At 49.1% G+C, this 27,628-nt stretch overlaps 2 protein-coding genes across 7 annotated transcripts; one reads left to right on the forward strand and one right to left on the reverse strand.

Annotated features, from left to right (window-relative positions):
* On the forward strand, positions 10,322 to 21,355 carry CAMK1 (calcium/calmodulin dependent protein kinase I). Of its 3 annotated transcripts, none has more exons than XM_018038316.1 (12): positions 10,322 to 10,807; positions 13,077 to 13,191; positions 15,157 to 15,288; positions 16,506 to 16,580; positions 16,690 to 16,828; positions 17,654 to 17,780; positions 17,874 to 17,949; positions 18,639 to 18,751; positions 19,303 to 19,381; positions 19,478 to 19,565; positions 20,851 to 20,968; positions 21,076 to 21,355. In XM_018038316.1, exons 2-12 carry the CDS (start codon positions 13,109 to 13,111, stop codon positions 21,156 to 21,158), a joined length of 1,113 nt encoding a protein of 370 aa, XP_017893805.1. In that variant the 5' UTR covers positions 10,322 to 10,807; positions 13,077 to 13,108; the 3' UTR covers positions 21,159 to 21,355. The 3 variants fall into 3 exon arrangements, with proteins under 3 accessions (XP_017893805.1, XP_005695687.2, XP_017893806.1); XM_005695630.3 differs by lacking the exon at positions 10,322 to 10,807 and adding an exon at positions 10,853 to 10,934; XM_018038317.1 differs by lacking the exon at positions 10,322 to 10,807 and adding an exon at positions 11,001 to 11,017.
* On the reverse strand, positions 21,299 to 27,461 carry OGG1 (8-oxoguanine DNA glycosylase). 4 transcript variants are annotated; one of them, XM_018038319.1, is made up of 8 exons: positions 27,288 to 27,461; positions 26,424 to 26,531; positions 25,869 to 26,116; positions 25,145 to 25,324; positions 23,255 to 23,436; positions 22,067 to 22,217; positions 21,854 to 21,903; positions 21,299 to 21,629 (listed from the first exon to the last, which is right to left on the reverse strand). In XM_018038319.1, exons 2-8 carry the CDS (start codon positions 26,528 to 26,530, stop codon positions 21,540 to 21,542), a joined length of 1,008 nt encoding a protein of 335 aa, XP_017893808.1. In that variant the 5' UTR covers position 26,531; positions 27,288 to 27,461; the 3' UTR covers positions 21,299 to 21,539. The 4 variants fall into 4 exon arrangements, with proteins under 4 accessions (XP_017893808.1, XP_017893807.1, XP_013828891.1 ...); XM_018038318.1 differs by lacking the exon at positions 27,288 to 27,461 and adding an exon at positions 26,811 to 27,281; XM_013973437.2 differs by lacking the exon at positions 27,288 to 27,461 and having other exon boundaries at positions 26,424 to 27,281.

Below are 27,628 nucleotides of genomic sequence, written 5' to 3' on the forward strand. Positions count from 1 at the left end.
AGCCTTTCTCAGACACCCTTAGGTCTCACCAGCCCAATCTTGGTCCTACATGCCCATTCCTGAACAAGCCACTAGCAAGGGATGACTCTAATGGGTTTAGACCACTCTCCATGAGAAAGGAGTCTGCTTCCCCACTAAGCCTAAGGCAGTGGGGAGACAGGGTAGAACAGATGAATAAACACTCTTGTTTCTGTCTCCAACTGTTCCTAAACTGTGGTGTCAGAGAGTCAGAGAATATTTTGCAATTTACTGTGGGAAGGTTGAGGTCCACATGGAGGCGGAGTGGGGAGGTGCGGGGGGCAGAGATTCCCTGAGGAAGTGACCTATGAACCGAGTGTTAAAGGAGGATGGCCAGGATAGCCAACATTCTTACACGGCCAACACGTCTCCTGTTAGAGAACTGCCTTTTTCCCATTCCACCTAGCTCTGTGGGCTGTCAAAAGAGGGTGGACACATGACACCAGCATGGCCAATCTCAGTCTGCCATCCCTCTAGCCACAATGATTGGTCCAAAGAGTGGGCAAGTGACCCGAGCTGGGCCAATCAGAGGCCTTCCGTAAGCCTGCTCTATGGATGCTGAAAGAAGGGAGGACTTCTCTTTTGAGCGAAAAACCACAGAATATAAGCTTGAACCACCCAGTAACCCATTTTCCAGCCACATGGAAAAGTCTGCCTGAGAATACAGCCAATTTAGGAAGCAGAGCCAGGAGATGGAAGACAGAGCTCTCGAATGATATAGCTGATGCCCTGGATCCTCCACTGGAGTTCAGTTATATTCGCCCACAAATGTTTATTTCGGCTTACGCTAGTCTACTTTGGAGCTTTGTCATTTGTCAACTAGAAAAGATGTGACTAATGAAAGTGTATTTTGGCAAAAAGAAGGGCGGTGTGCGGTCCTGAGAGAAAGGAAAGCGTGAGGGAGGCTCTGCCTCCTGCTATGTGGCAGTGGAGGGCCGGGGGAGGTGCTGCTGCAGCTTTTCAGTGATTCACTGCCCCGCGGTTCTGTACAGCCTTCTCAGAGAGAAACACCCACACTTAATTTCTAAAATTAAGTGCTCAATAAATTCGGCCTTGTACAAGGCACTGCTAAACTTTTTAAGCTACTGAATCTTCTCAAACATCCCTCATGTAGGTACTAATAATACCCCAGTCACAGATGAGGAAACGTAAGTCTTAGGAATTGATATACCTTGCCTGCTCAAGTAGTGGATTAGTGGTTGAGCATGGTTTCAAGCTCAGTCAATTTGACTTGCACACTGAGTCTCTTTATGACACAACACATCAGGGCCCCACTTCCTTAGAGTCTGCGTATGGTGCTTCAGCTTTAGGTGGTGCACAACCTGTACAGCAATACATGCAAGCCCTTCCTACAGACCCCCTGTTCTTAGTTACTACTCATTTCCCTGTCCATTAGACCAGACCATAAGTATAGTAGGCGTCGTTAGCACAGTGTTCCAGGAACAGCGACAGTTTTGTGGAGGAGGAAGGATGGCAGCCAAGGTCCCAAGATTAGGTAGAATTGTGAGAGAGGAAGGTAGACATTATAAATAGAAGGAAAAACCCTAGAAGACTGACTGGGCCTAGTTCACTAGGGAAAAAACGGAACTTTCAAGGATTGGTTGTGAGAATTCTAGTTATTCTCTATTGTGCATCTACCTTCTGCCTGGTACTGTGCTGGCCCTTTGCTCCCATGTCTTATTTGATGCTCATTACACACCTACAAGGCAAGGAGTAACATTTACCTTGCAGAGGAGTACATCCAGGCTCAAACAGGTTGCACAGCCTCAGTGCAAGAACGTTTACAGCCCTGCTAGTACCATCCCTGACAGAGGTGACAACCACAACAGGACAGGGAGTCCCTTCTTATGGCCTACCCATGTCCATTAGAGCCAAAGAAGGCCTCCTTTATGGGGTTTGGGGAAAGCTGGGTTCCCTTTGAGGAGGGGGAGATTAGTTTTGACACCTCAAGGCTCCAATGTTTTTATTTTTTGTGGGATCTTAGTTCCCTGACTAGGAACTGAACCCAGGCCCCAACAGTGAAAGTGTGGAATTCTAACCACTGGACTGCCAGGGAATTCCCTAGGCTACAGTTTTAATTGGAAATGATATTGACCCCTTATGATATAGGCTTCCCTGGTGGCTCAGAGATTAAAGCGTCTGCCTGCAATGCGGGAGACCTGGGTTTGATCCCTGGGTTGGGAAGATCCCCTGGAGAAGGAAATGGCAACCCACTTCAGTATTCTTGCCTGGAGAATCCCAGGGACGAAGGAGCCTGGCGGGCTATAGTCCATGGGGTCACAAAGAGTCAGACACGACTGAGTGACTTCACTTCACTTCATTAACCCCTTATCACCAATTTGGTAAAAAAAAAAAAAAAAAAAGTCTTTTCTGTGTTGGCCCAGAAAATCATCCACTAACATTGTTTACCCTGAGTCCCTAGTGCCTTACAACTAACTTTCAGAAACACCAGGGTGAGTGAGAACAGGATTGGGTAGAGGTTAAGCCCTGGCGTAGGTGGGCTTAACCCACCCATGACCTAGCGTGGGTCGCCAGGCCTTCTTAGCTCCTGAGCACTCTGGGGAACTAACTGGGGGATGCAAGGTCGCACGTGACTTCTGCTAAGAAGGAAGCAATGAGGAATTCCCTGGTGGCCTAGTGGTTAGGATTCTGGGCTTTCACAGCTGTGACCTCAGGGTTCAATTGCTAACGGGGGACCTGAGATCTTGTAAGCCACAGGGTGTAGCTAAAGAAAAAAAAGAAGGAGGCAATGGCTGGAAGTTTGTGGAAAAATGGTCAGAGAATTAATTCCTTTCCTGATGAGTGGCTCAGGACTCAAAGGAGAGAACTAAGCATAAACAGACCATAATTCACTTGTTCATGTATTAATTCACTCATTGCCTTTTCTCTTTATTCACTTCATAAAAACATTTATCGCTCCATCTGCTGCTGCTGCTGCTGCTAAGTCACTTCAGTCGTGTCCAACTCTGTGCAACCCCACAGACGGCAGCCCACCAGGCTCCCCTGTCCCTGGGATTATCCAGGCAAGAACGCTGGAGTGGGTTACCATTTCCTTCTCCAATGTAGGAAAGTGAAAAGTGAAAGTGAAGTCGCTCAGTCATGCCCGACTCTTCGCAACCCCGTGGACTGCAGCCTAGCAGGGCTCCTCCGCCCATGGGATTTTCCAGGCAAGAGTACTGGAGTGGGTTGGCATTGCCTTCTCCGATCGCTCCATCTACTTGCCTCTATTTCCTCAATCATATTTTTGTTTCCTTACTCAGTGATCCCGTTACCCTGGCTAAAAACTATGTGGGTGACAATGGGAGGCAGCTGAGCAGACAACCAAAACACAAGTCAATAAAAGAAGATAGAAGAATGTATAAAATCTGCACGGACTTGGGACAGAGACTGGTTTATAACAGCTCAGAGGGTCAGAGGGCTTCCCTGGTGGCTCAGACAGTAAAGAATCTGCCTGCCATGTTGGGAGACCCAGGTTTGATCCCTGGGTCAGGGAAGATCCCCTGGAGAAGGGAACCCTCTCCAGTATTCTTGTCTGGAGAATTCCATGGACAGAGGAGCCTGGCAGGCTACAGTCCAAGAGGGCACAAAGAGTCGGACACAACTGAGCAGTTAACACTTCCATTTCATTTAGAGGGTCAGGGAGAATGTGGAAAGGAAGTTGCGGGTCAGAAGACACTCCAGACAAAAGGAACAGCAAGGCACAGAGGTGCGAACAGCTGGTTTGCTTAGAGAGAGGTGAGAACTTCAGTGTGACTGGAGCCCTGGATGTGTGGAGGGGGAGGGAAAGATGAGAGATGAGGTGGAAAGTAGGTTGAGACCAGGCTGGGACAGACTTTGAACGGCAGGTTAAGGTTCACTGGTTTTATTCCTAAGGTCAGTGGTTGTTCTCAAAATGTGGTTCCTGAACCAGCAACATCAGCATCATCTGGGAACTTAATAAAGATGCAAATTCTCAGAGTCCAGATCTACCCAATCAGCAGGGCTCCAGGGGGGGGCCCAGATGTCTGTTTCAGCAGGCCCTGAGGCGATTCCTGATGCATTTTAGTCTGGGCATCACTCTTCTAGGCACTAGGGAGTCAGGGGTGGTTTGCGAACAGGGGAGTGCCATAACAGCACTCTAAAATGGGAAGTACTCTGATAGCAGCAGGGAGGCTGCACTGAAAAGAAAGGGTGAGGGTGAACCGGCAGCAGACAGGAGTGCAATTGTGTGCAGAGAAACACATCTGAGATGGAGGATATTGCAGAAACTGGCAGATGTCCTCCCAAATATATTCTCCCTTTCTTCTATAGTAATAGAACTCCTGATCTTTAGCTGGACATGTGCATCTGAAAGACTAAATATCCTAGCTTCCTTTGCAATTAGGTATGATCATGTGATCAAGTTTTGGCTGACAGATGTGAGTGGAAGAGATGTGTGTTACTATGAGGTCTTGAGTCCCAAGGGGTGTGCCCTCCATGTTCCCTTCTCCCCATGGCTGGGATGAGGCATGGTGGCCACGCTTCTCAAAACATGTGGTCCAAGACAACATAGAAACAGGTGAGTAAAAAGACAAAAAGCTAGGGTTCCTCTTACCTGTAGTCATGGTACCAGCCTGAGACTGCTGTAACCAGATTGTTATACATTTCTATTTTAAGTCACAATTATTTTGGGTGTCTCCTAGGGAAACCAAACCTATGTTCTAGTTGATAAAGTAAGTGGCATGCCAAGCCCTCTTTTCAAAGTATACCTGCTTCCTTCTCTTCCCTTCGTCTCTTTCTTTTTCAAAAGAATTTGGGAAAACATAACTGAGGGTGTGTCTAATGAGTTTCATAAAGTTAAGCCCTTCTGGTTTAATGGAGTCATGGTCATTAACCATTAGATTTAGCTCTAAGCTTCCTGGAAGCTAAGGTGAAAAATGGAAATATGATGCATCAGTCTCACAACATTTGATATCAGAGTAAAGGGCATCTCCCAGTTTTACTGACAAAAATTCTAATAATTTGTCATGCTGGTGAAATTTCTCAACTAGAGTCATATGTAGATAATATTCTCCATAAATTTGACAGGAAAAGGAGACTGAGTTTCACATGGTGATTTCTTATCACACCCTCTGATGAAAGCTCAGGACATATTGTTAAAACAACTCTGGGACAATGGTTATGCAAGGGACCCCCAAGCTAGGGTGGTGCCAAGCACAGTACATGAATTTGCTCCTCTCAACAACCCTATGTCAGAGCAGGCGATACTATTACCTTTATTTTACAGATGAGGAAACTAGGATACAGAAAGGAGAAGGGCCAGATCAGATAGCTGGTGGTGAGCCAGTGTTGTAAGCCAAGTCTTAGACCTTAGAGGCCTTATTCTAAACGTCCCTCTCTGGGCTGGCCAGCACCATCACATACAAAATTGTAGGTACTGTGGGATGAGAATCAGCGAAAGGCCAAGAATATGTGCCCTAGAATGTGCCTGTGTTAGCCAAGAGAAATTAGTGAGATCTGGTAAACAGTAGATGGACCTCTGAGCCTCTAAAGATAGGCTGTTCCTGAGTGAGAAAATAGGGGTAGGCACCACAGAGGCAGAGGGAAAACCCCAAATGTGGGGCTCGACTAGAACTTGTGGGCCTTCAAGAATGGAAGGAGAAATAATATTGAAAGTGCTGTCCTTGGGGACCTAATGTCTAGAAAAGGAGAGGAAAACTCTCTTAAGTAGGCTGCAGTAACCATCAATTTACAAGCTGTGAAGTAGTACATCTGGGAGATGTACCTTCTATGTTTTAGTCATTCTCTTCGTGGTAATTTCTTCTAAATTTTGTTGTTATAAAAATATTTCTTCAAACATCTTGGAGCGTATAGCTTTGCACTGCTGCTGTTGTTGCTGCTAAGTCGCTTCAGTCGTGCCTGACTCTGTGCGACCCCATAGACGGCAGCCCACCAGGCTCCCCTGTCCCTGGGATTCTCCAGGCAAGAATACTGGAGTGGGTTGCCATTTCCTTCTCCAGTGCATGAAAGTGAAAAGTGAAAGTGAAGTAGCTCAGTCGTGCCCGACTCTTCGCAACCCCGTGGACTGCAGCCTACCAGGCTCCTCCATCCATGGGATTTTCCAGCCAAGAGTACTGGAGTGGTTTGCCATTGCCCTAATTTAGGATTATTTCCCTGAAATTGATTCCCAGAAAAGAAATTCCTGGGTCAAAAGGCTGGACATTATTTAAGCTTTTGATGCGTACTGCCAAATTGCTTTCCAAAAGAAAGATTTTTAGCAAGTTATTTTTCCACCAGAAATACTGAAGTACCCATTGCTCACACTAACATCAGCTATAAATGGTTTCTTCTTTTAATCTGTACTTCCTTGACTACTTTCAAGGTAGAGAATATTCCATGTTCATTGTGTCTTGTCTGTCTCCTTTGACCATTTATTGGGTTCTTAGTTATCAATTTCGTGTATTCTTTACATAATAGAAATATTAATCCATTGTCACTAAAACATTTCCTCAGTTGGAAGTTTGCCTTTTACTGTTAGCTATGCTCTTGGAATAAGGTAGAGTTTTGGGTTTGTTTGTTTCCAACAACAGAGGTTAAGAATGTTTTTATAATTGTGATGCAACTGACAAGGGCTTAATTTCCAACATATACAAACAGCTCATGCAACTCAACAACAAAAAACAATCCAATTGAAAAATGAGCAGAAGACCTAAATAGACATTTTCCCAAAAAAGAAATACAGATGGTCAACAGGCACATGAAAAGATGCTCAACATCTCTTATTATTAGAGAAATACAATAAAAACTACAAGGTACTACCTCATTCCGGTCAGAATGGCCATCATTAAAACTCTACAAATAATAAATTTTGGAGAGGATGTGGACAAAAGTGAACCTCCAAAATAAGCTGGTACAGCTACTATGGAAAAAATATGGAAGGTCCTCAGAAAACTAAAAATAGAATTACCGTAAGATGCAGAAATCCCACTCCTGAGCATATACCCAGATGAAAAGCTAATCCCAAAAGATACATGCATCCCTATGTCACCATTCACAATAGCCAAGACATGCAAACGAGCTAAATGTCCAACAACAGATGAATGGATAAAGAAGACATGGTACATATATACAATGGAATACTATTCAGCCATAAAAAGAACAAAATAATGCTATTTGCAGCAACATGGATGCAACTAGAGATTGTTACAGTAAGTTAATTAAGACCAAGAAGGACAAATACGTATGGTATCACTTATAGGTAGAATCTAAAATATGACACAGGGAATTTCCTGGTCATTCCCTGGTCCAGTGGTTAGGAACTGGCACTTTCACTGCTGTGGTTCAGGTTCAAACCCTGGTCGGGAACTAAAATCATGCAAACTGTGCCACAGCACAGCCAATAAATAAATAAATAAAATATGACACAAATGAACCTATCTATGAAACAGAAACAGATTCACGGACACAGGGTACAGACGTGGTTGCCAAGGGGGAGGCAGGGAGGGGAAGGGTGGAGTGGAGGCTGGGGTTAGCAGATGTAAGTTATTATGTATAGAATGGATAAACAGCAAGGTCCTACTGTATAGCACAGAGAACTGTATTTAGTATCCTATGATAAAATGGATAAGAATATAAAAATAATGGAAAAGGATATAAAAAAGAATATATATATATATATGTGTGTGTGTATGTATACATATAAGGTTTTCCCAGTAGTCATGTGTGTACGTGAGAGTTAGACTACAAAGAAAGCTGAGTGCTGAAGAATTGATGCTTTTGAACTGTGGTGTTGGAGAAGACTCTTGAGAGTACCTTGGACTTCAAGGAGATCCAACCAGTCCATCCTAAAGAAAAAATCAGTCCTGAATATTCATTGGAAGGACTGACACTGAAGCTGAAACTCCAATACTTTGGCCACCTGATGGAAAGAGCTGACTCACTGGAAAAGACTCTGATGCTGGGAAAGATTGAAGGCAGGAGGAGAAGGGGACGACAAAGGATGAGATGGTTGGATGGCATCACCAACTCAATGGATGTGAGTTTGAGTAAGCTCCGGGAGTTGGTGATGGACAGGGAAGCCTGGCGTGCTGCAGTCCATGGGGTCGCAAAGAGTTGGACATGACTGAGCAACTGAACTGAACTAAATCAGTTTGCTGTACAGCAGAAATGAACACACTGTAAATCAACTATACCTCAACAAAAAAGGTTGTTATGTTTGTACATAAGCCTGTCCATCTTTTCCTTGTGATTTCTTCCATTTTTCTCTAATCTCAAAAGACCACACATCTAACGGTTAATTTTCTGTTGGATTCAAGAACTGATGGCGATGTCTGAGCTGTTTTGTCCTTTTTCAGTTACAAAGGAGAGAAGGGAGTTACTTCCTTTACTTTTTTCTTTTCTTTTTTCCATATATTTTTACTTTCCTTGACTTACTTTTTTAGTACCTTGAAATATGCTCATTGAATATGGGGGCTCATTGGAGATGGGGGCTATAGGAGTAAATGGGTATATGTATACACATTATAAAAAGTCTGGAGGAGTAAGAAACAAAACATATTAACTTGATTTTTTTTCTGATGGGAGCAGGACTGGGATGGATTTTGGTTGTGCCTGCCCAGCACTGCTATTCCTTTGGGCAATATAGCCGTCTTCACTCCTTGTGACTCTGGTGGAGTTGCCCATGACAGTACATTTACCCTGTAAGTACCTTAATCCTCTGCCAACAGGTTCAGGGGTAAAGGCATAGGCGTGTCAGTTCAGCAGAGCCCATCATAGTCCTTCCCTGAGACTGATACACGAAACCGGGTGTAGCTCCTCTTTTGCTGGGTTCAGTTGAAAAGATGGGGCTGTCACACCATGCTTGCTTCCAGCCAGAGGAAATCACTCTGCAGAGGAAAGGAAACCAAAATGTAAAGAAAAATCAAGACAAGGAGAGATGAGAGGAAGCAAATCCTACAAGTACTGTGTCTCCAGTTCCAGTCTCAGACGCTGAGCCATGGTGTTCTTCCTTTAGCCTTGCCTCAGCTATGTTAAGCCCTAGGTTTCTTTTTGGTGAAGCTGGCTTAACTGGGTATTCTGTCACTTGACAAGTGAAAGAATCTAACCAGTGGAAAGGAGATATAGGGAAAGGAAGTTGCCACTTAGGCCCCTATTCCCAGACAAATCAGGTCCCTTCTCTTAGCCTCTGTTTATACTAAAGTAAAAGTAAATTTTAGCTGTCATATTTTAAATCCCAATGGTATTCCAGGCACTTCACATTCATCAGCTCATAGAATTCTTGGGAGAACTCTGAGTCAGTCATCAATATTCCCATATTCCAAATGGAGAAAGTGAGACTCAGGGAGACAAAGTGTGACCCAGGTTAAGTCGTCCTAGAAACCTCAGCCATCTTCCTTTCTCACCTGTAAAATAGGCATAACAAACTGACTACCCTAGAACACAGTCTTGAGGATAAGAGAGGGAAAAGCCAGTTGAAACTGACTTGGGGTTAAGCCTCCTCCTCTCCCCATGGCTGAGACAGTAAAGAATCTGCCTGCAATGCAGGAGACCTGGCTTCCATCTCTGGGTGGGGAAGATCCCCTGAAGAAAGGAATGGCTACCAACTTCAGTATTCTTTGGAGAATTCCATGGACAGAGGAGCCTGGCGGGCTACAAATCATGGGATCAAAAAGAGTCGGACACGACTGGCTGAGTGACTAACGCACAACTCCCCATTTCCAGATGGAAAAAGCGGGAATTCAAAAGTTCGGGGTAGCACTCAGTCGTGATGGAGGTGGAGTCGGGGGCCTTCAGGCTGGCTCCTGTCCAGGCCCACCCCTACTTCCTGGGAGTTGCTCCTCCCCGCCCCACCGTCTTCCCAAGGAAGGCCTTGCACAAGATGACGTCAGTCAGGTCCTTTGGCCCCCTGCCTGCCGGCCCGGAGCGGTTTCGGGCTTCCCCTCCCCAACCTGGCCCTGAGCCACGGGCCCCAAGCGCCGGCCCCATCACGTGATCCTCTTTGGCCGCCTTCCCCCAGGATCCTGATTTAACTCTCCCTCCTCCCCCTTCCCTCCCCGCCCCAGGCCCTCCGGGCACCACACCTGTTCTGCCTGGCAGGTGTAGGGAATTAGAGCATCAGCTCTTCCTCAGAGAAGGATCTTTTAGTTTTCCCGCCAGTAGAATGCGGCCCCCAGCCTACGACTGCCTCTGTTCTCTTCATTGCTTACTTTTGCGTGGGCCTTTCCTTACGGCCCCATTCCTCCACTCCCATCAGTCTCCCAAGCCCTTCCCAGGGACTAATTCCCGGGGCTGGGTGGGGAGGGGTGGGGAGTGGCGGGGAGGGGAGGAGGACAGAGCTCAACCCTAAGGAAGCTCACAGAACTGGTCTGAAAGAAACTTCTAGAGACAGGGTGGAAAAGGTCAGCTTCCGGCATCGGACAGACTTGGGTTCGAATTCAGCTCTGCTTCTGACCAATTGATTCTGAACCCTTCATCTCCCTATGCCTCAGTGGTTCCTTTTGCGAAACGGGGACCCCGGCGGGAAACGAAAGACAGAACGAGTCCAGCGGATGCTCTGACTGAACTGAGGGGCTCCTCCGCGCGCCCACCCCGCCCCGGGCGCCCCTTCCTCAGCCCCGGAGCGGGGCCTCACCTCCCCAGTCCCTCCGCCGCAGGCTCCTCCTCCATTGACATCAGAGCCGCAGGCGGGAGGAGGGAGCCAGCGGAGCCCGAACCGAGCCCCAGTGAGAGAGCGGGCTGGCGGGCCAGGAGCGCAGCAGCGGCGGACGGCGGCCGGAGCTCGGCCCCAGCCAAGTCGGGCCTCCCAGCCAGCCCCGCGGCGGGGCAGCCGCAGGTACCGCCCCGGAGCCGCCCCGCCCACGACCCTGGGCGCCAGAGGGCGGCGGGACCCCCATCCGCTGGGTACCCTCTCCCAAAGATGGGAGGGGGTGCCTGGGCGTGCTGGACTCTACTTGGGCAGGGTAGGGCCTTTCTTCCCCAGCTCTGCCCCAGGCCCAGCAGGTGCCAGGTGGCCAGTGGGAAACTGAGCGGGTAAAAGGGGAAGGTGAGGAGGGATGTGTGTGTATGTGTCTGCCTTCAGCTGGGCCTGAGTGTGGAAGGACTGGGCATTTGGAGGTACAGATGTGTGGCGGCCGTATTGGGGTGTGCGAATGTCTTAGCACAGGCAAGTGGATCAAATGTGAAGTTGCAGGCATGTTGGTGTGTAGGGTATCCGTCTGGGTGGGGATGTCTGGGAATCCGTGTTTTTGTTACAGACTGTATCCAAGTGTTGTGTGTGCTGGGGTCTGGCTCAACGGGTAGTGAGTCAGAGTTGGGGGGTATATAGTTGTGTCCTGAGGATGTTTGGAGTTAGATGTATAAGATTTTGGAGTTTAAGAGCTTCTAGAGTGTATAGGAGGGCTTCTGTGGTAGCTTAGTGGTAAAGAATTCGCCTGCCAAGCAGGAGACACAGGATCAATCCCTGGGTGGGAAAAATCCCCTGGAAAAGGAAATGGCAACCCACTCAAGTATTCTTGGCTGGGAAATCCCATGGAGAGAGGAGCCTGGTGGGCTACAGTCCATGGGGTCACAAGAGTCAGACATGATTTGAGCCACTGAACAGGGTGTGCAGGAGCTGCAGGGTGATAGGTGTGTGGAATCCAGGGTGTCTGGTATACAGGTGAGGTAGGTATGTGTGTGTGTATCTGTTCTGTCTGGGTGTCATCTTGTCCTGGTGTGTGTGGATGTGTTTTGGGGTGTGGGAAGGATGTCTGGGTGTGAGGGTGTCTGGGGGGGTGAGTTGATGTGGGCTGATGTCTAGGTGTACATGTGTGATCAGAGACTCATCTGGAGATGGAGTGTGTGGATCTGGGGGCAGGTGTCTGGTTTCAGGGTTGTGGGTGGGTCTTGGTGCAGGGATATGTATGGAACTGTCAGTTTGGTTGTTTTTTTTTTTTTCGGCCAGGCCTCCAAATGGATTTTAAAATCCTGCCCTCTGAAGCTTACCATCAAGTCTCTTTTCCTAGAAGTTTCTGCCCCTGGGATGAGTGGTCAGGCCCCCTGGAACAAAGTCTCATCCAGATTGGACTCTCATACCATGGGCTCTAGTTAGGGCACCTTCCCCTCTTTTTCCAGCAGAAGAAACAGAGAAGGAAAGTGCCCTCCCTGAGGTCACACAGCACACTGGGCTGAGTTTTGACCTCCCTTTCCGTGGGCTTATGATGGCATTGAGAAGCTGTGTTTTCTGGATGGGTCCTAGTCTGCCTGCAGTGCCCTCCAAGGCCTTTGCTTTCAGCAAGCTTAGCTGGGGCCTCATTGGGCAGCTGTCCATCTCCAACCAAATCCTATCCATCTCCAACTTCAGCTCCCCATTCCCCATCTGATAACTGGGGAGAGAGTGCTTACCCGCTACTGCTGGTTGTGACAAAGGGCTCAAGAGAGTAAAAGTATAGGCTGGATCAGGCTGAGATGAAGCCAGTAGGGGACAGGTTAGGGGGGGACCCTTTCTCAGGCTGCTGGGACCCAGATGGGGAGTCAGGACTGAGAGGGGTAACGGGAGGCCTGGGTAACTCCAGCTGTGCCTGCTGTTGCTGTGGTAACAGTGCAGAAGGAGCTATTTAAAAACGTGGCTGAGATATTGCTGGAAGCCCAGGCTGCCGGAAACCTGATTTCCGAGAGGCTTGGCAAGGGAGGAGGAGGAGGGAGAGGAGACACCCCAGAGATTCCCAGGGTGGGGCAGTGACATTCCCGGTTCTGGGGACAGGGGATTCTCCGGGGCTGTGTGTTTCTACAAATTGTTCTGGGGTCTTCTTTGCTGTCCTCCTAGAGTTCAGTATCCCCTCGTGTGTTTGGATTTAGAGAGGGAGAAATTGGGAGGTGAGCTGAATGAGTGACTTTATTGAATAAAGAATTTTGCTGCCACCTGAAGGATTTTCCTCTAGGCTTAAGGATATAATGAATGGATGTTGCTGAATGAACAAATGGCCTGTGAATGAATGTTGGATGATTTTGTCAAATGAATGAATCAAGGATGAATAACTGCATGCTCAATGGGGCCTTTGCTAAGTTCCCCAGACTTCGCTAAGTCTGAGCCCTGCTGAGTCTTCTTCGATTCCCTTTCCCAGGAGCCCTGGCTGTGGCCGGAGGGCAGTGGGCCATGCCGGGGGCAGTGGAAGGCCCCAGCTGGAAGCAGGCGGAGGACATTAGAGACATTTACGACTTCCGAGATGTTCTGGGAACGTGAGTCTCCGTGGCAGGAGAGAAGGGGGAGCTGTCCCTGAGCTGGGGGGTAGGGTGCGGCGGGTCCTCACTCGTGGGCCTGCCTGGCTAGGGAGGCTGGGTCCAGGGTGGTGCTTCCTCTGGCCAGTTGATCACTGCTTCCTGTTTCCTACATCCCAGGCCCTGTGGTGGCCTTGTATGGCCCGAGTGGCCCGGAGTTTTCACTTCTGGCTGACGGGGTGGAACAGAGGCTGTTCTTGCTCTGGGTTCCTGTGACAAGAAAGTAGGCGAGAATGAAGGAGCCAGTTTTTTAAACTGACTGCCAAGAACTGGGGGTTCTGGCCTAGGTTTTGGAACTGAAGCTGGGCATGGCTCTGTTCTCCATGGTGAGAATCCAAAAATAACTCAAACCTGATCTCTGCCCCTCAAGTTGATCCCAAACCTGTGAGGGAGACAGACCCACGGAAAATGACAACCGGGTGTGTGCTGTGCTCTAGCTAAGTTCGCAAAAGAGGACTTGTTGAGCCCAGAGAGCAGCGGCTTCTGTGTGGGGAATAACTTTCTGGAGAAGGGGGCATTAGAGCTGGGGATTGAAGGATGGGTAGGAGAGTACTTGTCAGACAGGGAGAAGGCATTCCAGGCAGGAGGAATGGCATAAACAAAGGCTCAGAGGTATGTTATGTGTGGAAAGAGACAGAGTCTGGTGGAGCTTATAATCAGAGGCTGGGGGAAGAGTGGAAGACACTGAGGAAAGAGAGGAACAGGTCAGGTAAGGCCTCGAAGCCAAGATATAGAGGCTGGAAGTAATCTCATGAGCCACAGGGTAACATTTAAGACTTTGTGGCAGATTTGCAATTCAGGATAGTCATTCTGGCCACAGTATAGAGGGTACATTGAAGAGGGACAAGACTGGAAGCCTGCAATGAGGCTATTGTAGTCACTAGTTAGTCTGATGATTGAGATTTCACCATGAGATGCTGTTCATTGACTATGACTTATCCCAGGAAAAGCAAATAGTTCTAGAGAGCACTAGTCAACACTCATTCCTTAACCAGTGAACTTTAGTGAAAATGAGTATGCTCCTTTCTAAGACTTCAAAAGCACTGCTTCTCAAACTTCAGTGAACATACACATCACCTGTTGTTCAGTCTCTAAGTCATGTCTGATTCTTTGTGACCCTATATGGACTGTAGGTAGCCTGCCAGGCTCCTCTGTCCTCCACTATCTCCTGGAGTTTGCTCATATTCACCTCCATTGAGTTGGTGATGTTGTCGAACCATCTCATCCTCCGCTGCCCCCTTCTCCTTTTGCCTTCAATCCTTTCCCAGCATCAGGGTCTTTTCCAGTGAGTTGGCTCTTTGCATTAGGTGGCCTAAGTATTGGATCTGGTTAAAATGCAGCTTCTGATTTTAGTAGGTCTAAGGTGGGGCCCAAGATTCCACAGTTCTGAAAAGCTAGCAGGTGATGCTGATGTTCTTCATGGTTCTAAAGGGTGTTAAATAAGCCATGACTCAAATTGGCTTTTGCAGAAAAAGGAATGAATCAGTCATGCACATAATCAAAAAGCCTAGGGAGTAAACTTCAGGTATGGGATACAGGGGCTCACATGATATTATTAGGAAACTGTCTTTGACTGTTTCTCTGCTCTGATTTCCTTTGTGTTGGTTTCATTCTCAAGCAGGCTCTCCCCAAGTGGTGGCAAAGATGACCACCATTAGCTCCAGGCTTACATCCTACCAACTTAGCAGGAAAGAACACCTCATTCTCAAAGTGCCAGTAACCTGGCTTACATCACATCACAGGACCCAGTTACTGTGGCCAGGGAGGGGCTGGGGCACCTCTGGCACCAGAGGTGAACGGGTGATAGAGGGAGGCTCATTCCACCTCCTTGTCCTGGGGATGGTCATGTAACCCATAGGGGGATGGAGAGGCTGGAGGCAAGCTGAGGTTCCTGCTCTCCATCTCATGAATCCCCTCTCCCCGCAGAGGAGCCTTCTCTGAGGTCATCCTGGCAGAAGATAAGAGGACTCAGAAGCTGGTAGCCATCAAATGTATCGCCAAGAAGGCTCTGGAGGGCAAGGAGGGCAGCATGGAGAACGAGATCGCTGTCCTACACAAGTGCGTGGAGCAAATTCTGTTCCTGCTGTGGGTTAACCCTGCCTTGACCCATCCCACTCCCCTCCTCTCTCTGCTTTGGGCAAATCACCTAACCTCTCTGAGCCTCAAACTGCTCATTTGTAAATAGGGGTAATTATCTCCACTTGGTAGGATGTGGGGGGGATTAGAGGTCCTTTACTTCAAGTGCCTGGCACGAGAGCAAACACGACTGATGTGATTAACATGCCACTGCTTCTTTACAATGGTTTAATGTCCAGTCATATCTAAAGGTCAATCCTTGAACACGTCTTGAACCCATGTATCTCTGCTGATGCTATCTCTAGACCTACCTCAAGTTGCCTCACGTATTACACCACCTCACAAGTTTAAAAACACCCATCTGCTGATACCCTGACAACAACCAGATGGTCTCTGAACTCCTCATGCTGATGGGAAACCTGCTGTTCCCACTGGAAAGCTCATATAGAATCTCCACTTCGAGCCTCCCACCTGAGCTTTCTCACCACCCTGAGCAGGGACAAAATAATCATTTCTACCACTGGGTTGGGAAGACTGAGGCCCAGAGAGGACAAAGGACTTGCCTAAGGTCACACAGCAAGTCTGTGGCAGAGCCAAGCCTTCCATCAAATTCACTCACCATCATTGGTTCATTTCTGGAGTGTTTACTGTGTGCCAGGCACTGTGCGCCAGGCACTGTGCCAAGATTCTTCCCTGCATTTCTTCACGTGATCCTCACCTCAGTACTTGGAGGGAAGTACTATCACTGGCTTCATAATACAGATTTTAAAAAACTGAGGTCTGGAGAGGTTACTCAATTCAGTGAATATTAGTGAGTATTCAGTCTGCACTAGGTGTGGAGGAACAGTGGTCAGCAAGATAAAGCTGCCGGTCTTGTAGAAATGACATGCTGGTGGGAGAGGCTGGCAAATTTATAAACCCAGACAAGTGTTAAAATCCTATAGTAGTCAGCACTGTGAGGTGAGACTTGCCCTCAATAGCACATGGCAGAGGCAAATGAGGACTCAGGTCTGTGAGATGCCAGAGCCCAGTGTTAACCTCCGTGACACTATAACACATCATGGTAAAGCAGCTTTTCCCTTTGGGACCCAGATCTTTGGCTCATCCTGCCCTGGTTTGCAGGCAGTGCTTCCTTAAGATGAGGGTAGGGAGGTGGCTGAACTGTCCTCGGCTCTGAACCACCTCATTTCTCCTTTCAGGATCAAGCACCCCAACATTGTAGCCCTGGATGACATCTACGAGAGTGGGGGACACCTCTATCTCATCATGCAGCTGTGAGTGGCCTTGTGTCAACCCCTTTCTCACACCCGTCCCTGCTGCCCCCTCCCTGGTCTCTCTGCATCCACTGCTCTCTTGGCCAGACTGCCCTGTCCCTGGCTGCAGGGTGTCAGGCGGTGAGCTGTTTGACCGAATTGTGGAAAAAGGCTTCTACACGGAACGGGATGCCAGCCGCCTCATCTTCCAGGTGCTGGATGCTGTCAAGTACCTACACGACCTGGGCATCGTACACCGAGACCTCAAGGTGGGTATGAAGATGTGTGGGAAGCTAGGGCACCCAAGAGTGGGACCTCTGCAAACTCCCCACTGTGACCTTGGGTACCTCTCACCCCCTTGCTAAGCCTTGCCTTTCTGTCTGACCTCTTAAGCCCTAAACTGCTTCCTCCCCATTCCAGTTCTGAAACTCAAATGAACACAAAGGTGATTATCTCAGTAACATCTTAGGTTTTTTCTGATAATAAAACTCCCACTTGCTCTTTGTAGAAAACTTGGATGACAGCAAAACACAAAGAAGACAGCCAGAAACCCCCAAAGCCCTACACCTCAGAGATGATGATGAGGTGCATGTTTGGTGGTACATCACACTCTGTTTTAGGAGGAGAGCACTGGGGTGAAATAGAGCTGACTTTGAATTCTGGCCTAGCCACTCCCTAACTATAGATCCCCAACTGCAAGTCACTTTGCCTCTCAAGGCATCCGTTTACTCATCTGTAAAGAGGGATTATTCACAGTGGCCTGGCAGGGATGTGGTAAGGATGAACTGAAATGAAGCACAGCACAGGATCTGGCATACAGTAGGTGCTCAAAAATTCTTCAGGGCTTCACAATACATACCTGAGGTTTATAGGAGATTCCGCCCCCCCCAGACTCCCGAGGTCCTTGTCCTTTTTGGAACTTCTAACTTCCTTGAGAACTTCCCTGAGTTTCTTGTGCCTCCAACCAAGATGGTAGCTGTAAAACTACAGTGGCTTTTGGGGAGGGGGGCTCATTGGGGTGTTTATGGAGGCAGAAGCTTCTGTTAGCCTCTGGCCATTTCCAACTTTCCTTTTCCTCCCTCCCGCCCTCCAAGCCAGAGAATCTGCTGTACTACAGCCTGGATGAAGACTCTAAGATCATGATCTCCGACTTTGGCCTCTCCAAGATGGAAGACCCCAGCAGTGTGCTCTCCACGGCCTGTGGGACCCCAGGATACGTGGGTGCGGAGGGCCCTGGTCTGGCGCTGTGGGCAGGGAAGAAGCGGGAGCTGCCGGGCAGAGATTTGTCAACACCGTGTCCCCTTCCCTCCATAGCCCCTGAGGTGCTGGCCCAGAAGCCCTACAGCAAGGCCGTGGATTGCTGGTCCATCGGGGTCATCGCCTATATCCTGTGAGTGGGGGCCTGGCTGTTATGGATGTGGCTCTGGACTTCTCTCCCCTACTTTGCTCTCTTTTTCCTCTGTGCTATTTCTTCCTTCCTGCCATCCATATTTATCTCTACCAGTTAATGACTGTATTATTTCACTCAATAGAGACTATGTTTCTGACCACTGTGGCCAAGCGCTGAGGATTTAGCAGAGAACAAAAACGACAAAGTGCTTGCCCTCAGGGAGCAGACATGCTAGTAGCAGAGGAGACAGAAAATAAACAAGTAAATAAACCTGTAAAATAATGGCAAGTGGTGAGACATGTATGAAGAAAAATAAAGCAAGGTAGGGAGATGGGATGGATGCTGTTTTAGATAAGGAGGTCAGGAGCCGCTCTGAGGAGGTGGCATGAGTGGCATCCAGAATGAAGTGATGGAGCCAGACACTCAAAGTGTTCGGGGAGAGTGGCTTAGAGAGAGCACAGAGCAAGCGCGAAGGCCCTGAGGAACGACAGATGGTGGCACAATACAGAATAGAAAGCCGGTGGAGTCGGACAGGAGTGAGCAAGGCAGAAAGCTAGATTTCCCCACTTTGTAGAAGGGGAACTCCTTCCTCGGGGTCCTGTCTGAACCTCAACATCGCACCAAAGCTCCCTCTGGAAGCCAGTGTGTACACTGACGGTAGAAATGAGAATGAGTTTCTCCCTGCCCAGGCTCTGTGGTTATCCTCCCTTCTATGACGAGAATGATGCCAAACTCTTTGAACAGATTTTGAAGGCCGAGTACGAGTTTGACTCTCCTTACTGGGACGACATCTCTGACTCTGGTATTTGGGGCTTTGCTTTCATCCCCTGATCCTACCTCCAGTCCCTGCTTCATCTGCTTGGGTGAGGGGGAGTGGGGGTTGCAGAGTGGGAGTTAGGGAAGGTCTCTTCGCTTCACCAGATTCCCCAGCCCCAGATTAAGCACTGTCTTTAAGACCAGACACCTCACCCTGGATGCTTTTCTCTGCCTGGCCCCTGGTCAGACATAGTATATTTCAGACTACCTCCCCACACTGACTTCCTAGTACCTAAAACAACACCACTAATGTTTTCATCTGTCCTTTTGTGCCTCCAGTTAGGCAGCAAAGCTGTGAAGGCATTATTGATCATTTACACGTCAGTGTGAATCTTCTCTAAGAACAAGTTATTCTTAAGGGAGAAAGCTGGAGAGCTGGGTTGGGTCGGGGGACTTAGAGAAAGAGTACAGGTGGTGTGGGGCAGTGCATGGACAGATCTGGCTTTGATGCCAGGCCAGACCTGAGGGGGGGGGTTCTATCTTGGGGGTGTTCTCAGGCACCGCCATGCTGTCTTTGCTCTTGTCTGGGGGGCTCAGCCAAAGACTTCATCCAGCACTTGATGGAGAAGGATCCAGAGAAGAGGTTCACCTGTGAGCAGGCCTTGCAGCACCCCTGGTGAGAGCTCCCACAAGCCTTGGGCTAGGATGGGGTCTGGGGTCCCTAGGCCTGCCTCTTCCTTCACCGACAGCCCTCTATACACACCTGTCCTAGGATTGCAGGAGATACTGCCCTAGATAAGAATATTCACCAGTCCGTGAGCGAGCAGATCAAGAAGAACTTTGCCAAAAGCAAGTGGAAGGTGAGCCCACGACCCCCATCTAGCCTCCAGCTCACACCAAGTGGGGCACACAGTAAATGCTCAGGGATGCTTACTGAAGGGTCTCATTCATTCATGCAATGCTGTGACACCTACTTTATTCCGGTGATGGTCCCTGATCTTCAAGACCAGAGGGAGAACAGTGTATTCTTCTCAAGGAGACATAATCCAAGTTATGGGGTCCTGGAAGGGGCCTAAAGTGGTCATGGCCTGACAGACTGGTCAGGCCTGAGAGCTGAGTAGGAATTAGTCTGGCACAGCAGGATAAGGTCTGAGGCCGAGGGAACCAGGGTGCAAAGGCCCAGAAGAAGAAAGTACAGCCATCTGGGCAGTGCCTGGCAGGACTGAAGGGGCTGCAGGCAGGAAACTGGGCTGAAGACAGGTTAGGGCCAGGCTGCCTGGGGGCTTGGGTCCCACAGTAGAGCACTGACTTGATGGTGAGGATGCTGAGGAGCTCCGGCAGGATTTTCAGCTGAAACCTGACCTTTACAAGGGGCTCTCAAGATGCTTAAAGGCAGAGTGAAGGCTGGGAGACCCTTTAGGGGACTGTGGCAGAGATGCGGTCAGGAGACAGTGAGGGCTTGAATCAGAGCAGTGACAGTGTGAACAGAGAACACTGGACCAGGAGTTGTTTGGGAGGCAGAACCAACAAGAAGTGATGTTAGAATGGATACTGGAAGAGAGCGGGGGTGACCAGGGCTCGCCCAAGACTTTGGTTGGGGACAAGGTGGATGATGGTGCCATCACTTAGATGGAGATCCTGGGGCCAGAAACTTGTTTTGGGGGAGATTTTGATTTAGGACATGGTAAATTCAAGGGGCATTTCAGTGGACAGGTTGAATAGAGAATGATACACATACAGCTGTGCAGGTCATTTAACCTCTCTGTGCCTGTTTTCCTCCTTTGACAGTGCTGACACTAATACTGCCCACCTCAAAGACTTTCAGGAAGATTAAATGATCTATTATGATAAGTGTTTAGAACACTACCTGACACACAATGCTATACAAAGTGTTTACTATTATGTGAATGTGAATTATATGAAAAATTATACATCTACATATATTTTATACGTGTGTGTATGTGTGTGTAACTATATAATGTGACTGAATATAATGAAGTCTTGTAGAGGTTTCAGGGGGTTTTGGGGATCAACCAATATCACTTGAATGAAAATAACAGAACTGCTATTAAGAATTCTACCAACAGACCCTGCCCCACGATCTCCTACTCTCTCAAAAGTCCCTTCTTCTGCCTTTCTCCACAGCAAGCCTTCAATGCCACAGCCGTGGTGCGGCACATGAGGAAGCTACAGCTGGGCACCAGCCAGGAGGGGCAGGGACAGACAGCGAGTCGTGGGGAGCTCCTGGCACCAGCAGCCGGGGGTGAGAAGAGGGCTCTGTGCAAGGGCATGGGAGGTCCATGGAGAGTGGCCCAGGCTGGAGTGGAGGGTCTGCTCCTGTGATCAGCTCTGCTCTCTCTTCCCATGTAGGGCCGGTGGCTGGCTGCTGCTGTCGTGACTGCTGTGTGGAGCCCAGCCCAGAACTGTCCCCCTCTCTGCACCCCCAGCTCTAGGGGCCTGGATCCAGGGTCAGGATCTGCTATGCAGGAAGGGTTGGGGATGGCCTACTCTCCCTCCCTCCCTGAACTGGGGAGGTACCCTGCCCCACCCCCTCCACACCCCTTTCCGTATCACCCCTCCACTGCATTTTCCATACAAATATTTCTATTTTATTGTTCCTTCTTACAATAAAGATAAGAGATTAAAACCACAGGCAGCTCTGTCTCCTCAGACAACCTATACCCCACATGGTTGTGCAAACTGCTTGATTTGAGGGTGTCTGGCCCCTGAGATAGCTATAGGAAGTCCCCTTTCCAACATGAGACTGGACGGGTGAGAGTAGGAGGGAGCAGTAGGGAGGGGTGTTTGGGGAATCCCTTTCTCTGTGCCCCCACCTAGCCTTCCGGCCCTGTGCACCTTTTTCTGCGCTTTGCTGGTGGCTCCTGAGCTCGCTGGAGTTGGCGCAAATCAGCGCTGAACAGCACCTGGGGAAGAGGGGTGGGAGTCTGAGTGGGGAGAGGGCACACTGCAGTCAGGACTGGTGGGGCAGTGTGGGGAGCTGTAAGGGCTCATGGGTGGCAGGGCTGGGGTAGAGAGTCCTTTAGGCTCGACTGGGACAGCAATGGAGGCAGAAGAAAATAGGTCAGGGCCAGGGAGAAGTCATATGGGGTCTGGGCTGGAGTTGGAGGGGAAGCCTAGGTACACTCACTGCTTGGGCCCAGCCAGCATAAGGTCCCCACAGGTTCCGGAAAAAGTTACCTAAACCAAAAAAAAAAAAAAAATTACCTAAACCAGAAGTGGTGAGGTGATGTTAAATGGCCCCTTGTGCTCTCTGTCCACAAGGGTGGGGTTTTAGGGAGAGTGTATTTCTACCACCTCAGCCCACACATACCAGCCCTGACATCCCACTCTTTCTCCTTACCCAGTTCCTTGTTGGCCTGGGGGCTCGGGCCCTTGGCATGGCTGGTGGTGGGGTGCCAGCTGTAGTCACGCTGGGCAATCTGCCACACGTGGACATCCACGGGCACAGCCTGGGGTTTCTCCAGTGCCATTAGGCAGATGCAGTCAGCCACCTTTGACAGACAAAGAGTAAGCCACAGTAAGCCACAAAGGAATGGCAGGGTCCAGTCAGCAACCTGCTTCTAGTCCCAAAGCCAAATGCTTCCTTCTCCACTCTGAGGACACTCTTACTGTATTTTCTATTAATAATTTAAAAAACAGCTGTGACAAGAGTGCTACTGGGTAAACATCTTATGTGTGCCAGTTTCATCATAACCTGAGAAGAAGGTTTATTGTAGACAAGAAAACAAGTCCTGAAGGTGAAGTGATTTGGACAAAGTTACACAGATAGGGAGACTCAGAACCAAGATTTAATGTTAGGCTGGAGTTCAGAGCCCATTAAAAAGAGTAATTTAAATAAAAATTTATTTTTAAAGTACAGAGAAATATAAAAAATAAAACAATAAATACCAAATTCCCAATCATCTTTCTGATACCTAACCATTCTTGATATTAAACAAGAAGGTCTATTATCCTTTAATAAAAAAAATTAAAAACCCCAAAATTCTGTAAAGCAATTATCCTTTAATAAAATTTTTTTAAAAGTTCTGTAAGTACATATAATTTTAAGGGAAGAACAAAATGAAAAGTGGAAAGCTTCCCTGGTGATCCAGAGGTTAAGACTCTGAGCTCCCAATGCAGGGAGAATGGGTTCAATCCTTGGTCAGGGAACTAAGATCTTGCATGTCACACAGTACGGTGTTTAAAAAAAAAAGTTGGAAACATCTTATTTGTCTTCCAAAAGGTAACCACTATTGAGTTCCCTATGATTCCTTTCAGAAGTTTCTGCACACATACAGCAGTGTACGTATGTACCTGGACAAATGGTTTTTCTAAAAATGCATTCAAAGAGCAATGTCTTTTATACACTTTCTGCATTCTACATTTTCTCTAATAAAACATCTGCTGGTATCCTTTCTCCCTCCCACTCTGCCTCCAGAAGCCAAGCCCACACCCAGCTCTCAGGACTGCCTTGTCTCCTCCTCTGCTACTCTCTGCATGGGGAGTGAGAGTAGCTTCTACCTGCCCCCCTCCCAACGCCGGGCCTCACCTTGGTGCCTACTCCAGGCAGGGTGCAGAGGGCCTTGTGAGCCTCCTCATAGGGGGCCTTGCGCAGCTGCTGCAGCCAGGGAAGTCCACCCCGTTCTTCCAGGATGGCTCGGGCACTGGCACTCACAAAGCGGGCACGGTACCCCAGGCCCAGGTTCCTGAGCTGAGCTTCCACCTCTGGCCCTGTGGGGGAGTGAGGAGGAGAACAGGAGTCAGACATTCTCAAATCCTTCCTGTCACCAGGCTAGTGTGTGAGCCCTGTAAATGACACGTATGCTTTTCCTAAGTACCCTTCTCCTACCTTGCCATCCTCTGGGAGACCCCAGGACACTTGCATATACAAAGGAAAGAGTGAAGCCTGGGTTCTGCCCCTCTACAAATGTTTTCTGAGCACTATGTGCTGTGCACTGGAGCAGGGATTGAGAAGGACTTGCTAGTGGAAGAACTCCTCAGTTGAGTTCTTTAACCTTTCCAAAGGGTGTGAATTTATGAATTCACATTCATGATCTAAAATAATACATAGGACTTCCCTGGTGGTCTAGTGGTTGAGTCTACCTGCCAATGCAGGGGACATGGGTTCAACCCCTGGTCCTAAAAGATCTCACATGCCTCAGAGGAACTAAACCTGTGTGCCACACGACTGAGCCTGTGCTCTAGAGCTGCAGCTACTGAAGTCCACGAGTCCTAGAGCCTGTGCTCCACAATAAGAGAAGCCACCGCAATAAGAAGCCCAACCACCCCAATGAAGAGTAGGCCCTGCTTGCCACAACTAGAGAAAGCCCATGCATAGCAATGAAGACCCAGAGCAGACAAATAATCTAAAAAATAAATAAAGTAATAGTCATAATAACAGTAGCAGTTTCTATTACATGCTTTTCTCAAGGACCTTGATGACAATACTACTGTTCTTCCCACTTTACAGATGAAGAAAATGAGTGCTTAGAGGAGATTAAGTAACTTGCTCAAGAAAGGACACAGATGGGACCTTGCACTGAGGTCTAGGACACCAAGCCGGTGCTCTTAACCCACTGCACTGCACTACCTCACGACTGCCTTATTCATGCCTCAAACCCTTCTGGATAGAAACTGTCATTCCTATTCCACAAACAAGAGAAGCTTGGAGAAGTGAATGAATTCCCAGAGGTATTATGACAACTAAGCTGGGAGCTGAGACCCAAGATGGGCTTTCTAAGCACCCAAAACATTCTGTTTTCTCTAGCGGGGGCTGTGTCTTTGCTATGCAGGCACTAAGCACTTTTTCCAGCTTGTTCTCACATCTGCCAACTGATGTACTTGCCTCTGTAAAATACATCCCTCACAGCGCTCCCATGAAGAACATGTGTGTTTTTGGATGCAGAATTGTTGGGTTCACAGCAGAGATAATAATTTGAATTTTCTGCTTACTTCCTGTATGCCAAACACTATGCTAGGTGCACCGTGTGCATTCTTTTACTCAACCCTCTTGAAACTCTGACAGGTTGGAGCTATTGTTATCCCATTCAATGGATTAAGAACCTGAGGCACAGAGAGGCTATATAATGAGCTCAAGGTCATATAGACAGAAGTCAAGTGCCAGAGTTGAAATTCAGTCCCAGGGAGGCTATCTCTAGAACATGTATCTTAAGCCCAAACTACTGTACACTGTATATAGATGTCTTCTGATGAGCCATTGAACTCATGGGCAAAAAGCACAGACCACTGAAGTGCTGACAATTCAGGGACAAGGAAGATGAGGTATAACTGGGGCTGACCAGACCAGGCAGGGTGGTTCTGGATGAGAGCAGTATTTAAAAAGGCAGAAAGCGTTGAGATGGAAGAAAGGCATCAGGGGAGAACTCAACAGACCCTGAAAGCGGTTGTAAGGCCTGGAGCCAGGGACCCAGCTACTCACCAGCCAGGGCCTGCAAGCTGGGGAAGCCATGGTAGGTGACATCATCAAGCTGGATGAGCCGAGGTCCAAAGGTCTGGCAGAGCCGTTCCACTATGCCAGTGATGCGAGCAATGTTGTTGTTGGAGGAACAGATGAAAGAGAAAAGGCATTCGATGGGGTCCAGTCGCAGGAGTCGCACACCTGGGGACCAGAAAGGTAGGGAAATGAGAAATCACCTGCTGTTGGTAGTGACCTCTTCTTACCCTCAGATCCTAGGCTCCAATGGGATCCTAGGGGAATAAGGGACAGTGTTGTTAAAGACAGTAACACTGGAGCTCTCATTCTTTGTAGCACCTTGTGAGGTTTGTGTTATCCCATTCCACAGACAAATAACGCACAATGTAAGCAGTACAAGGTTGGGGATTTGTTTCGTTCACTGTGGTATTCCCAGTCACATAGATGATGCTCTGCAACATTTACAGAATGAACGATGTCACCAGCCCCAGATCACACAGCCAGGATTTGGCTCAATATCCCTGTCACTTCACTATGGTTGCCAGCAGGACATTAACAGTAGTAATAATAATTACTGTGTGTCAGGCACTATTCTAGGCACTTTATATGTATTATCTTCTTTAATCCTCATAAAATTCTCAGATAAATATAATCTCTTTACAGATGGTGAAACCGAGTAACTTAACCAAATCACAAGCAACCCAACCTCTGCCTCAGGCTCTGTACTCACCCTTGAATTTCTGAGCCACCTCTTTAAAGTGGGGGTCCACGGAACTCCAATGGTGATACAGTGGAGCAAGGCTGACATCCAGCTGGAAGTACTGTTGCACGGCCTTTAGCTCTTCCAGTGTGGGCCTGCCAACCCTGCCCTTGTCCCCTCGGTACACAGTGCAGTAAAGATGCTCCTCAGTCTGGGTCAGGGTCCATACCTGGTCGGCCAGCACGCCACTCCAGTGCGCAGGGCTTTGCTCCCTCCACCTGCGCTCCCAGGCATATGGCAGCCCTAGCACTCAATGCCCCTTTCTGCACCCTTTGGGGCCCTCCTATCCTATAACTGCTTCACATACAAAACTGACTCACGAACTGCAAAACACAAGTGCTTTCTTTTACACCAATTATACTATGTAATTCTCGCAACAGCACCGCGCAGGCTTTTCCACCTTATAAAGGAGTTAACAGGATCACCACTCGTGCTTCGGTCTCTTTGGTACCCTTCCTTCACCCCCAACGTTCCTTTGCACCCAGGGCCTGCGGTGCTGAGGAGCCAAGACTCAGGGTCACTCACCGGAAAGACTGTCCAGAAGCCAGAACCAGGTCCAGGCGCAGCTCAGAGCGTGGACAGGGGATGGAGGCCCATAGGGCCGGGAAGGAGGCTAGAGTGCGATGGCCCATGCTACCCAGCAGAAGGGAGACCACTGACATTTCCAGTCAGTACCCGCCCCTCGATGGTCCTGCCCACTCGGAAGGGGCTCTACCTGTCAAAAGACCTGGCCCCACAGACCACGCCCCTCAAGGCCTCACCCACCAAATCCTAGCCTCTTAATTTAAGGCCCGCAGTTTTATTTAATTTCTCCACTCCCCGCAGGCTCTGCTCTCTCAACGCTTTTTCCCTTTCACTCTGTCTCCCGCACTTCATAGCCTTTGGGCACGCAAACCCAGCCCCTCAAGCTACCTTGACTTTGTGAAGCGCGCGCTTGCGCGCTCTTCCGCTTTCTCTGGGGGCCGATGTCTCTCTCACCGGAAGGAGGGCTCAGGCCAGGCTAATTGGACCCAGAGGTAACCAATCCGCAGAGAGTTGGGAGGCGCCAATGAGAATCGGGCGTGGAGGGGAGGGGGCGGGCCTTTCTAGGCGCCGCAGCGGTTGGTGCGAGCTGGGCTCGCTGCCCGCTGTTGGCCTTTCCTCTGTGGGATTTGTCTGCACTCGGCACGCCGGCGCGTCCCATCCCAGCGCTCCGCTGCCAAGACGCACAGTGCGCCCTCAAGCCACAGTCCTCACCGCCTGCTTTCCTCAGAGCCCTGCGATGCCTCAGGGCCTACCTGCCCGCAGAACCAAGTGCTGTCCCCCGGCATCCTTGGGGCCTTTCTCAACGAGCCTCTTCGGGCTGATCCTCACCTTCATCAGTCTGGCTACCCTGAACTCCTCCCTCACCGAGAATCGTGCCGGATCGTAGCTCCGGGCCAGCCGAGCCCGAGATGTCTCTACAGCGTCTGGATCCCGAGGAATCTGCCTACTCCCTCGCTCTCTTGAGTTTCTGCCCTCCAAAGGCTTGTCCCAGAGCCTCGACACCGAGCAACCTTAGGCCTCACTGACTTCCTCATCTGAGGCCTGCCTCCTGGGATTCTGCGCAGACTGCCCCATCTGGCGTCACCCGCCACCTGAAAGCCCTACCGAAAGGGGCCTCTGTGAGCCTCCAGAGAGGCCTTAGGACCACCAACTCTGTGGCCCCAGGGCAGCCCCGTTGCCAGGGCCGGCTGCCTAGTCCAGGAAAG

The sequence above is a fragment of the Capra hircus genome, chromosome 22 (assembly GCF_001704415.2).
Source record: "Capra hircus breed San Clemente chromosome 22, ASM170441v1, whole genome shotgun sequence".
NCBI classification, from domain to species: domain Eukaryota; kingdom Metazoa; phylum Chordata; class Mammalia; order Artiodactyla; family Bovidae; genus Capra; species Capra hircus.